Source organism: Eulemur rufifrons, chromosome 16, assembly GCF_041146395.1.
Source record: "Eulemur rufifrons isolate Redbay chromosome 16, OSU_ERuf_1, whole genome shotgun sequence".
NCBI classification, from domain to species: Eukaryota; Metazoa; Chordata; class Mammalia; order Primates; family Lemuridae; genus Eulemur; species Eulemur rufifrons.
This window is the reverse complement of record NC_090998.1, coordinates 44,604,748-44,615,843: the sequence shown is the minus strand read 5'-3', so window position 1 is coordinate 44,615,843 and position 11,096 is coordinate 44,604,748. Positions and strand designations below refer to the sequence as shown.

The 11,096-nt window shown below is 48.7% G+C and overlaps 1 protein-coding gene across 1 annotated transcript; it reads left to right on the top strand.

Annotated features, from left to right (window-relative positions):
- Positions 1-174: 174 nt before the first annotated feature.
- SDR9C7 (short chain dehydrogenase/reductase family 9C member 7) lies at positions 175-9,928 on the top strand. Its single transcript, XM_069491736.1, has 4 exons — positions 175-475; positions 2,979-3,237; positions 3,914-4,077; positions 9,711-9,928. Exons 1-4 carry the CDS (start codon positions 175-177, stop codon positions 9,926-9,928), a joined length of 942 nt encoding a protein of 313 aa, XP_069347837.1.
- The last annotated feature ends 1,168 nt before the right edge of the window (positions 9,929-11,096 follow it).

The window sequence follows — 11,096 nt, the reverse complement described above, 5'->3', positions numbered from 1 at the left end:
TAGAAATTACAGAGTGGCTCACCCAGAGGCCCCGCATCTGTTGCAAGCAGTGGGTGGAAGGAGAGCTCTTCTTCCCTGTGGGTTCCAGCAGACTGCCGGCTGGGGCTCAGAGGACCAGCCTCTCTGCTGACTCCTGAGCCCAGTCCTTCCTGGCCATCACTTTCCTCCTACCCTATGGCTGCTCTCACGGACCTCTCCTTTATGTACCGCTGGTTCAAGAACTGCAATCTGGTCCGAAACCTCTCAGAGAAGTACGTCTTCATCACGGGCTGTGACTCGGGCTTCGGGAACCTGCTGGCCAGAAAGCTGGTTGATCGGGGCATGCGGGTGCTGGCTGCTTGCTTCACTGAGGAGGGGGCCCAGAAACTTCAGCAGGATACGTCCTATCGGCTTCAGACCACCCTACTGGATGTCACCAAGACTGAGAGCATCCAGGCGGCAGCCCAGTGGGTGAGGGACCAAGTGGGCGAGCAAGGTGGGGCGAATTGCATTCTTTGGCTTTCTCCATTTCTCCTTCTTTCTCTCTCTCTCTCTCTCTCTCTCTCTCTCTCCTCCAAAGCATCTAACATTCTCAGGGACCTTGATGTCCAGCTGGGATGGGAGAGGTGATGTAAGGAAAGGGGCTGAGGCCTGTGGGCTCTGGACACGTGCTGTACTTCATGCTATTGCCAGTCGTATTGGAAGCCACTGCACAGTTCGGCCTGTTCACATGAAGGGTTGATTTCCCAAGGAAGTTTTCTCTCCTGGAAACTCAGAGGAACAGGGAAGAGGTTGACCTAGGAGGTGAGAGAGGGAAGGTGTGTTCTGTATGTCCAAACCTCTAAAGATGGAGGTGCCTCTCTGAGACTTCAGGACCCGTAACCATCAACTCCTACAGAAATACAAAACTCATTTCTTGTTGGGATTAGACCAGCGGGAGGGGGAAGAAGGGGTGGGAGGTTGGATCCCAGGAATGGATGCATTTGCTCTGCTTAACTGTGCCAGGCAGAGGAGAGAGATCTCTTCCTGACGTCACAGTAGATGTTGGTTTCACTTCAGGACAAGTGTCTATGTCAGAGTGGCTGATCCTATTGGGAAGGGAGGCTGTGGACTGGGGCTGGACCAGGACTGCACGGGGACCTGCCCCACAAACTTCCAGCACACAGGGTGTGGGTGCGGGAACAGGAGGAACAGGATGGCTGGGATGCAGGAGCAGCAGCCTGGGGGAAGTCCTTACTCCTACAGGAACTAGTCTGGGGTCTGCGCATGGGGGTGGGCAGCAGAGCCCTAGAGCCAGGAGGAGCCAGACAGTAAGTCCCTGCTTTATTTCTCTCCTTAGCACTTATGACTATTCAACATATAATATATTTTACTTCTTCTTATTATCTATTGTCTGTTTCCTCTGCTAGAATAAAGCCTCCTGGGGGCAGGGCTTTTTGTTCCTTTTATTTACTGCATATCCTTAGTACGTGGAATAGTGTCTGGCACTTAATCAGATGCTCAATAAACATTTGTTGAATGAACTAATTATTGGATAATTCAGCAACAGTGAGCCTCTTTCTTCAAGAGGCTGTCTTGGCTGGCACCCTACATTCATCCTTGAGCCACTTGAATTAATATTTTAAATTCTTTTCTTTTATTTTTTTTCCCTCCTCCAATCTGAAGGAAGAGCCACTTGAATTAATGACCCACTGGGTATATGAGTTTCCTATTGCTGCTGTAACACATTAACACAAATGTAGTGGTTCACAGAAACATGAAGTTTGTTATCTTTTAGTTCTGGAGAAGTCCAAAATGGGTCTCACTGGGCTAAAATCAAGGTGTCGGCAATGCTGTGTTTCTTCTGGATGCCCTAGGGGAGAATCCATTTCCTTGTCTTTTCCAGTTTATAGAGGAGGCCACATTCCCTGGCTCATGGCCCACTTCCTCCATCTACAAGGCCAGCAGAGTCCGGCTGAGTCCTTTTCATGCTTTTTCCAGTTATCTGGTTTCTGCCTCTTTCTTCCCCTTAAAAGGACCTTTGCTATTATATCAAGCTCACCAGGCTAATCCAGGATAATCTCTCCCACTTAGCAGTCAGTTGATTAGCAACTTTCATTCCATCTACAATCTTAATTCCCCTTTCCCATGTAACCCACCATGTTCACAGATCCCAGAGATGAGGATGGGAATATCTTTAGGGGACCATTTTCTGCCTAGGCCCCTGGGCAACGTCCTTCGTCTAAGAAGCACTGGGAACTGGGGGGTAGGAGGAGGAAGTGATTTGTCCAAGGCTGGACAGGACTGGAACTGAGGCTCTTCAACCCTGGGCCCCTGCAGAGTGGAATGACAACACTTAGAATCATTTTTCTCCATTTATACCATTTAAATATCTCCAACAGAGCCCTTATCATATTTTTCCATAAGTATTTCATTTAAATGTTTTATATATTTATATATAAGTATTATTATTTACTCACTGGTTTGTGAGTTCCTTGCAGGATAAGATCCTGTGTTGTTCATTTTTTGTCTCCTTTGCTCTGTAATTGGCACAGAGTAAATGCATGAATGAATGAAGGTGTGCGTGTGTGAAATGCAGCTGGTTACACTGAGCTGAATAGAGAGGGGAACCATGACAGGGGAAGGGATCCTAACGTTAATCCATTGCTATAAAAATGATATCTCTTATCTCAGAGCTAGTAGCTTAGGTGCTATTAGCTAAAGCCTGGATTGTAGCTGGTACAGAGCCCCAGCTGGCTTGCAGCCTTTCTGTGAATCAGGAAAAGAGCCTCTTGGAGAAAACTAATTAGTAAAAGGAAAAACCTTCCTTCAGGTTGTTATAGCTCCCCAGCCCAGGCACCAGACCTCAGGCCCCAGGCCCCAGGCCCAGCAGTTTTGTGTCTTGTGCACCTGTTCAATCATCCTTGGTGGCCCTGAGCTGGTGCAGAGTGGACCCTGGTGCTTTCCCAGAGATGCTGCTGATTTCTGTGTGGTTCTCTCTCCCTCCCTCTTGCCCCCAGGCCTCTGGGCCCTGGTGAACAATGCTGGTGTGGGCCTGCCCGGTGGGCCCAATGAATGGATGACCAAGGAGGACTTTGTGAAGGTGATCAATGTGAACCTGGTGGGACTGATCGAAGTGACCCTTCACATGCTGCCCATGGTCAAGAGAGCCCGGGGAAGGGTCGTCAACATGTCCAGCTGTGGTGGTCGTGTCGCTGTCATTGGTGGTGGCTACTGCGTCTCCAAGTTTGGCGTCGAGGCCTTCTCTGACAGCATCAGGTGACTGGTCCCTGGTACCAAACCACTGTGGGTGGGAATCCCAGGGGATTCACCCCAGGAAGAGAAGGCTGGGGTGACAGTGTGTTGGCCGGGGAATCCTGCAGGAAGGAAGCTAAAAATAAAGCAGTAACAGAAGAAAGGTTAGACCTCAAGGAGCCTTCCCTAAGGACCAAGAGAAGAAGGGATGAGGAGAAGAGGTAGGGTGGAGATAGGAGGTGTCCAGTGGGCCTTCCCTTGAGCTTCCGCAGAGCGAGTGAAGACCTGTTTGGCCCTGTGGGAGTAGGAGGGAGAAGCCCCCAAACAGATAGATAGGCTTGGGGGCAGAAGAGGTTACAGGCCTTGTGTAGACCCCTCACTCCTTTTGCCATGTGGGTGTTGGGTGTGGGGCTGAGGGTGGGAGAGGCCCAGTATAAGGCAAGACCTTGGCCTAGATTCTCTCTTGTCTTCCTCCCCTCTGGCTTCACCTGATGCAAATTGCCCAGAGACTGCTGGACTAGTTTGGGAAAGGGCCAAGACCCTAAGGAAGGGCTTATTTGCATGAATTTTCAATGCCCTGGCCCAGTGCAGGGGTGAGGGAGCATCTCCAGGTTCCTGGGGAAACAGGCCCCTCCAGAGGTGACTCTCACTGATGCCTGTCATCTTGGGGCCCAGACTGAGTGCAACTCTTCTTTCCCAGGCGTGAGCTCCACTACTTTGGAGTGAAGGTCAGCATCATTGAGCCCGGGAACTACCGGACATCCATTCTGGGCAAGGAGGGCCTGGAGCCGCGCTTGCGCAAGGTGTGGGAACGGCTGCCCCAGGAGACCCGGGAGAGCTACGGGGAGGAGTACTTCCGTATCTGTGAGTCACGGGTCTCGGCAGTCACTAACCCGCTTTCAATTTACAGGTGTTGAGACTGAGGTTCAGAGGGCTTCAGGGCCCAAGGCCACACAGCTAGTGGCAGAGCTGGGGTTTGAGAATAGAGACCCAGTGGCAAACCTGTGGCTGCTGGGGAGATGGGGGAGGTAACAGATGCTGCCCACTCCTGGCATCTGCTCCCAAAACATCATTATGCAAGTGAATCCAGTGAAATGCGCTGAGATGAGTCTGCAAACGTGACTAAGAGCATGGCTGTTGGAGCCAGACTGCCCGAGTTCAAATCCTTGCTCTGCCACTGACCAGCTAGGAGACTTTGGACATATTACCTAGCCTCCCTATGCCTCAGTTTTCTCATCTCTAAAATGGAGCTTATGATAGTGCCCACCTCACAGGCTTGCTACAAGGATTAACATGTGTGAAGTATCTTGCACGCTCTGAGTGCTCGTTAAATAAAGAAGAAAATGAGCATGTGGGTATTTAAAAGGGAGGATCTCTAGGCAGCTCCTCTTCTGTCCCTGAGCTAATAAGGGTGTCCTGTGAATCCTAGGTGTTTGGGGAGGGTAGAGACAGGACATGATAGCTGTTTACCATGCTGCCCAAAAACTGTGTAGCAGAACTGGTCTTCTGGACATCACATGTATAATGCCATGACATAAAAAACCAGACAGCCATTTCTTCACTTAATACATGTTTTATTGTGAGGCTGCCATGTGCCAGGCACTGTAAGTGCCACGGAGGAGAAACGTGGGGCTATGAAAGAAGAGCAGGGCTGGGAGTTAGAGCCCCAGTTCAGATTGTGGAGTGGGAGAGAGCGTCTCTGAGTTGACTCTGAGGAAGAATAAGAGTGAGGCCTTGCGGGAAAGGGGAAAGGGGGGATGGGCAGGGACTTTTTTTGCAGGAAGCCTCTGAGGTAGGAAACTTTTTGAGGAATGTTAAAGAAACCAGAAGGTGGGGAGCAATGGCTGGAGGGATCACAGGATAAATTAGAGCATCAAAGCACACCGAGGATTAAGGATGTGATCTGATTTGTGATTAGAAAAGACCACTTTGGTTGCTGCTCGGTCCTAGGCTAGACCAGCCAGTGGTTTGGACTGGAAAGAAGGTAGAGAAGTTGGAAAGAAGTTGATGGATGCCAGGTGTATGTTAGACCTGCTGCTACTGGGGCTGAAGGAGAGGGAATCTTGAAAGACTAGTGCTAGGTTTAAAGCTCAAGGAACCTGGTGGATGGAGGTATCATTCATTCATTGATTTAGGGAAGCCTCAGGGAAAAATATTTGGAGAGGTATTCCTTGGAGAAAGTAATCTTTTAGTTCTGGACATGTTAGAATTCTGTGAGGAGAAAATATGTCTGAGGATTTACCTTCATTGGGATTTTCTCAGTAACAAGTGACAGAAAATCCAACCCAAATTATTTAAGCAGAAAAGGAATTTCTAGACTCGCATGACTAAAAATTTGAGCCTGTTGAGCTTCAGGTACAGCCTGATCCAGCCCACAAATGATGTTGTTAGGACGTGGTTTCACCCTATGTCTTTGCTCTGCTTCTTTTGTATTGACTCCAGTCTCACAAGCTCTCTGCCCTGTGGGGGCCACGTGGCTGCAGCATCTCTTCACCTCATCCTAGGGTGAGGTCTGCTGGAAAAAGGGAGAGTCCTTCCCAGTAGCTCCCCACAAAGTCCTAATGTTCACTTTGACTTAAAGGGCCTTTGGTGGCTGAATCTGAAGGAACCCAGTATATACCCAACCCCGAACCAATCACTGTGCCTGCCCAGGGGAATGTGAAAGTCTGGTTGGCTCAGGCTGGGTCATGTGCTCTGCCCCATCCAAAGGACTCAGAATGGGAGAGGCATGGATCCCCAAAGGGAAATTGGCAGCTGCTGGAAACAAGAGAAGTAGATGTTAGCAGGCAGGGGGTATAATATATATCCTCTGTGTGATTGCTGTAAAACTCCCTTAGCAAAGAGTAGCTGAAATTATTTCTGGAGCTCCTGTGAGGCTAGAGTGAAACAGACTGAGTCAGTGTCTGGAAATTTCACGAAGTCATTTTTTAAGTAAGTAATCAATGCAGCAAGATTTTGTAGAGTCTTTAGTGCAGTCTGGGAAAGAGGCCGAGTGCCGTGGCTCATGCCTGTAATCCCAACATTTTGGGAGACTGAGGCGGGAGGACTGCTTGAGGCCAGCAGCTTGAGACCATCCTGGGCAACAGAGCAAGATCCCATTTCTGACAAGGAATTTTTTTTTGTTGTTGTTGAGACAGAGTCTCACTTTGTTGCCCAGGCTAGAGTGCCGTGGCGTCAGCTTAGCTCACAGCAACCTCAGACTCCTCGGCTTAAGCGATCCTACTGCCTCAGCCTCCCGAGTAGCTGGGACTACAGGCATGCGCCACTATGCCCGGCTAATTTTTTTTCTATATAGATTTTTAGTTGTCCATATAATGTCTTTCTATTTTTAGTAGAGACGGGATCTCGCTCAGGCTGGTCTCGAACTCCTGACCTTGAGCAATCCACCCGCCTCGGCCTCCCAGAGTGCTAGGATTACAGGCGTGAGCCACCACGCCCGGCCTCTGACAAGGAATTTTTTAAAAACTTAGTCAGGCATAGTGACACATGCCTATAGTCCTAGCTACTCAGGAGGCTGAGGTGGGAGGATCGCTTGAGCCCAAGTGTTTGAGGTTACATCAAGCTATGATCACATCACTGCATTCCAGCCTGGGCGACCTTGCCTCTAAAAAACAAAAGAAGAAGAAAAAGAAAAAAGTATGATTCCTCCCTCACAGAATGTTAGGAAAATAAAACAAAGATGCAAAAATGCAGAGTACTGGCCGGGCACAGTGGCTCACGCCTGTAATCCTAGCACTCTGGAGACCAAGGTGGGAGGTCAGGAGTTCGAGACCAGCCTCAGCAAGAGCAAGATCCTGTCTCTACTAAAAATAGAAAGAAATTAGCCAGGCAACTAAAAAAAAAAAAAATATATATATATATATATATATATATAAAAAATTAGCCAGGTGTGGTGGCACACACCTATAGTCCCAGCTACTCGAGAGGCTGAGGCAGGAGGATTGCTTGAGCCCAGGAGTTTGAGGTTGCTGTGAGCTAGGTTGACACCGCGGCATTTTAGCCTGGGCAACAGAGTGAGACTGTCTCAAAAAAAAAAAAAAAAGAAAGAAATGCAAAGTATTCAGCTCATCCACAGTGAGAGTTCAACGCACCTTAGCCACTGTTATTATCACTGGGCTGGCAAGAGTGAAGTGTGAAGGGGCTGTGGTGGGGATTGAGGTGGGGAGAGATGAGGGATCAGGTCATGCACGGCTTTGATGGCTCCACTGAAGAGTGTGGATCTTATTCTGAAATCACTGGAGAGAATTTTAAATGGCTCTGAAATGATCAGATTTGTATCACTGTGGGAAGGATCAAGAGGCCAGCTGGGAGGCCATTGCAGAAACCCAGTGAAGGAACAGTAAAGAGGAGAAGTTACGAGTCGTGGTGGGTGTGGGAGGGAGGGGCTGTGCGATAGCCTGGAGAACCATTTAGGGGTGGTCATACTGCACCACTGGACACAGACTCCAGCAAGCTGCTGTGGCCAAACAGGCCCCTGGCTTATAAACCCCAGGACCAGGCCCCAGGGTTCTTAGAGTCATTTTTAATTGCACGCAAAATAGAACCATATTGGAAATGGCTAATTAATACCAACTGATGTGGACACGTTCCCAAAGAAGTGGCGTGCAGCAGCAGCCCAGCAGACGCATGCGCAGTGCAGTACTCTGGTACGCTACTAACATACCTCAAGCTAATGCTCAGAGTTGCTCGGGAGAAGCCCAGCCACCTGGCCAAGTTTCTTTTTTTGTCTCAACTCTTCTGTGAAGGCCCTCAAAAATTCTCCTTTCAGTCCCTCTTTCTTCTTGGAGAAAGTGTACATCAGAAGCCCAGGACCCGTCCCTGGCAAAGGAGAAGGGGACAGCAACTAACCTACTGGGCCCTTACAACGTGCCAAAGACTGGTCCTTGATACTTTATAGACTTTATCTTGCTTAATTCTTGCTACATCAGAAACGGTTTCCTAGACGCCCAAAGCCAAAGCCCACGTTCTTCCTGTCTCACTGTCGAGGAGAGTGACAGAGCTCAACGGGTACTTCTGTCCCTCTTCCCACTCCATGCCTAGCAGGGTGCCCAGCACTAAATAGCAGCTAGTAAATATTTGAGAGAACAATGAAAGGATGTGCCTCAGAACTGCTTCGCCTGTCTGGGGTAGCGTCTTCTACCCCACCTATCAGAGCCCAGTCCCCAACCCATCTCATGGCCTCAGCTTCCCCCACCCCCTCCGCCCGCACACGCTCCCTGGCTCTGAGGGAAGCACGCAGCCCTGGGCACCCTGAACGATTCCTTTGACACTCACCGCCTGCCTTAGTCCTACTGGTGGTGGACTCCATGCCAGGCTTGAGGTCAGAGGACAGGGTGTGTCATCCCAGGACATTATTACTCTACAGACAGTCTGGCTTTAAGCTAGCATGGCTCTTTTGGGGACTCCAAAATGTGTTTTGGCTTTTTCCCCACGGCAGTTTTCTCACCAGGAAACAGAAAGGGGATTCCTTAGAGTCTGAAGTAAAGGGGACTTCAGTGACACTGCTCTGCCCTCACCAAACACGCACTCGGTCCTGACCCCAAGGAGGTGAATTCTCTGCCTGCCTGGACCATTGTTCCCATCAGGGAAGTCTGACTGGCAGGCACCATTTTATCTGGAGTCCTTAGGGCTCTCATTGAAGCATGAATCCCACCAGCCCACTGCTGTCCCAGAGTCCCGGGGCAAAGGTGCAGATGAGGGCCAGTAAGGGCATGGTGTGGCCTGTCTCCTGTTTGTGCTGTGAGCTTCGGCAGACTTGTATTTAATACCACCAGCTGCCCTGCACCCATCTTGGCACCTGTGTGCACAGCACAAGCAGAACAGCCCCTCACCTTGGTTAGAGCCCTACAAGGTGCCTGTTTGTGCCTGAGATCATTTGAGCCCGCAATGGCCTTATGACCAAGGGAAGGGTAGTGTTACTATTTTTTAATAATATTTTCTCCTGCATGCTTTTGTAGCAAATTTGGGAACTCTAGGCAGTACATAGATGAAGAAAAAAAAGCCTCCAGTAGCTAGGAATCCCACCAGCCAGACAATATTTTTTACTTCATTTCAATTTTTCTTTGAACTTATATACATGTGTTTTCTATCCTGTCCTTCCTCACCGTCTACTTTGCTACTAATCATCTTTTTTATTCTCCAGGGCAGGATTTATCCTCATTTTACAGATAAGTAAAGTTTAAGCACAAGGTCATACAACTAATAAGTGGCATAGTTATGAGAAGAACTGGGCCCAGTTCTTCTCATCCCTAGTCTAATACAATAGTAGGAATTCAAAGCACAATTGTTGAATTCAGGAAGAGGAAATAAAATTATTGGTAATAATCTTCTTACCAAAATGGGTGTTTGTGTATGGGACAACCTGGAGGTTGTGGCAGACCTGCCTGAAATGTTAGATAAAGGATCTGATGGAAAAGCAGCTTGGATGGAATTCAGAAGAAACTATTTTTATAAACAATAACAGAGCCTTTCATTTGTTCCCCCGTACCCTCAAACAGATACTGAGAAGTTAACGCACATGATGAGGCTGGCAGAGCCAAGAATCAACGATGTCACCAACAGCATGGAGCACGCCGTTGTTTCCCGGAGTCCCCGCATCCGCTACAACCCTGGCCTGGATGCCAAACTCCTTTACATCCCCCTGGCTAAGTTGCCCACCCCTGTAACAGATTTCATCCTGAGCCGGTACCTTCCAAGGCCAGCGGACAGTGTCTGAGCTGGGGAGGCTCAAGGGGTGGTCGGTGGGGTGTAGCGGAGAGGGTGAGAGAAAGGACTGTGGGGTCAGAAGAGGTAGTATCAGACATCCTGAGGGTACTGGCTGCAAAAGACATTTGGCTCGGCTGCCACTCACTGCTGGCAAAGCCACTGGTAACTTCTAACAGAAGGTGAGTGGCTCTTCCCACCTGCCGGGGCCCCACAGAAATCTGAGGTGGCCTTCGCGGGTTCAGAGACCTGTGGCGTGGCCCCAAGGACATCCATCACCCAGTCAGGTTATGGCTTTTTTGGGCCTGGAAAGTCAAGGAGAAGGAAACCATCTCCTGCTGAATCACGAGCCCCTCTCCGTTGTCACTGCCACTGGCAAACACAGTGGCATAATCTGGCCCCCAGGGGAATCTCCACCGCTTTCCTGTGAGTCTCTCGACGTGCCCTCACCCGTTGTGGAGTAGGCCAGATGGGGGGGGGCAAGGTTGTATCGACAAAAGTTTAAAATGTTTTCTCTCCCTTTAGATTTCTCTATCCATAGGTGATTGGGATCCACAGGAAATAACATTCATTTATTTAATCACCATTGATTAATTCTTCAAAAAATGATTGAATGCCTACTACCTACCAGCACTGTGTAGGTGCTGGGGGGATATAAAGATGATTAAACCATGGTCTTTTTTTTTTTTCAGTTGTTTATTTTGTGTTTTGTTTTATTTTAGCACCGTATCTAGTAGCAGAGAGGACAAACAGTGATAGAAGGAACAAAAATCAAAAAACAAAGTTTTAAAACTGTGAGGGACCCTGGAGATCATCATCCCAGTAGCTCCCAAACTTGGCTGTACATCATAATCACCCAGTTAATTAAAAATGCAGATTCCTGACCCAATGTTAGAATATCTGATTCAGTAGGCCTGGGACAGGGCCCAGAAATATGTATTTATAAAAAGGCCCTAGATGATTCTGATGCACTGGAGCACTTGGGAGCCAATGATAGTTCCACAGAAGAAGTAATTCATGCTCAGAGGGGAAAGTGACCTACCAAGACCACTCAACTTCGTGACCAAGACAGAAACAGAACTCAGGTATTCGGACTCCCAGATAAGGGTTCTTTTTAGTTATAGGAAAATCAATTTCCGAATTTAATAACATAGCCAAATAAGTCATGAAACTAAATTTTT

Coding starts and splice junctions, on each gene's coding strand:
- SDR9C7 (XM_069491736.1), top strand. CDS start 175: ATGGCTGCTCTCACGGACCTCTCCTTTATGTACCGCTGGTTCAAGAAC. Junction 476..2,978: donor GGACCAAGTGGGCGAGCAAG/GTGGGGCGAATT, acceptor TCTTGCCCCCAG/GCCTCTGGGCCCTGGTGAAC. Junction 3,238..3,913: donor GCCTTCTCTGACAGCATCAG/GTGACTGGTCCC, acceptor CTTCTTTCCCAG/GCGTGAGCTCCACTACTTTG.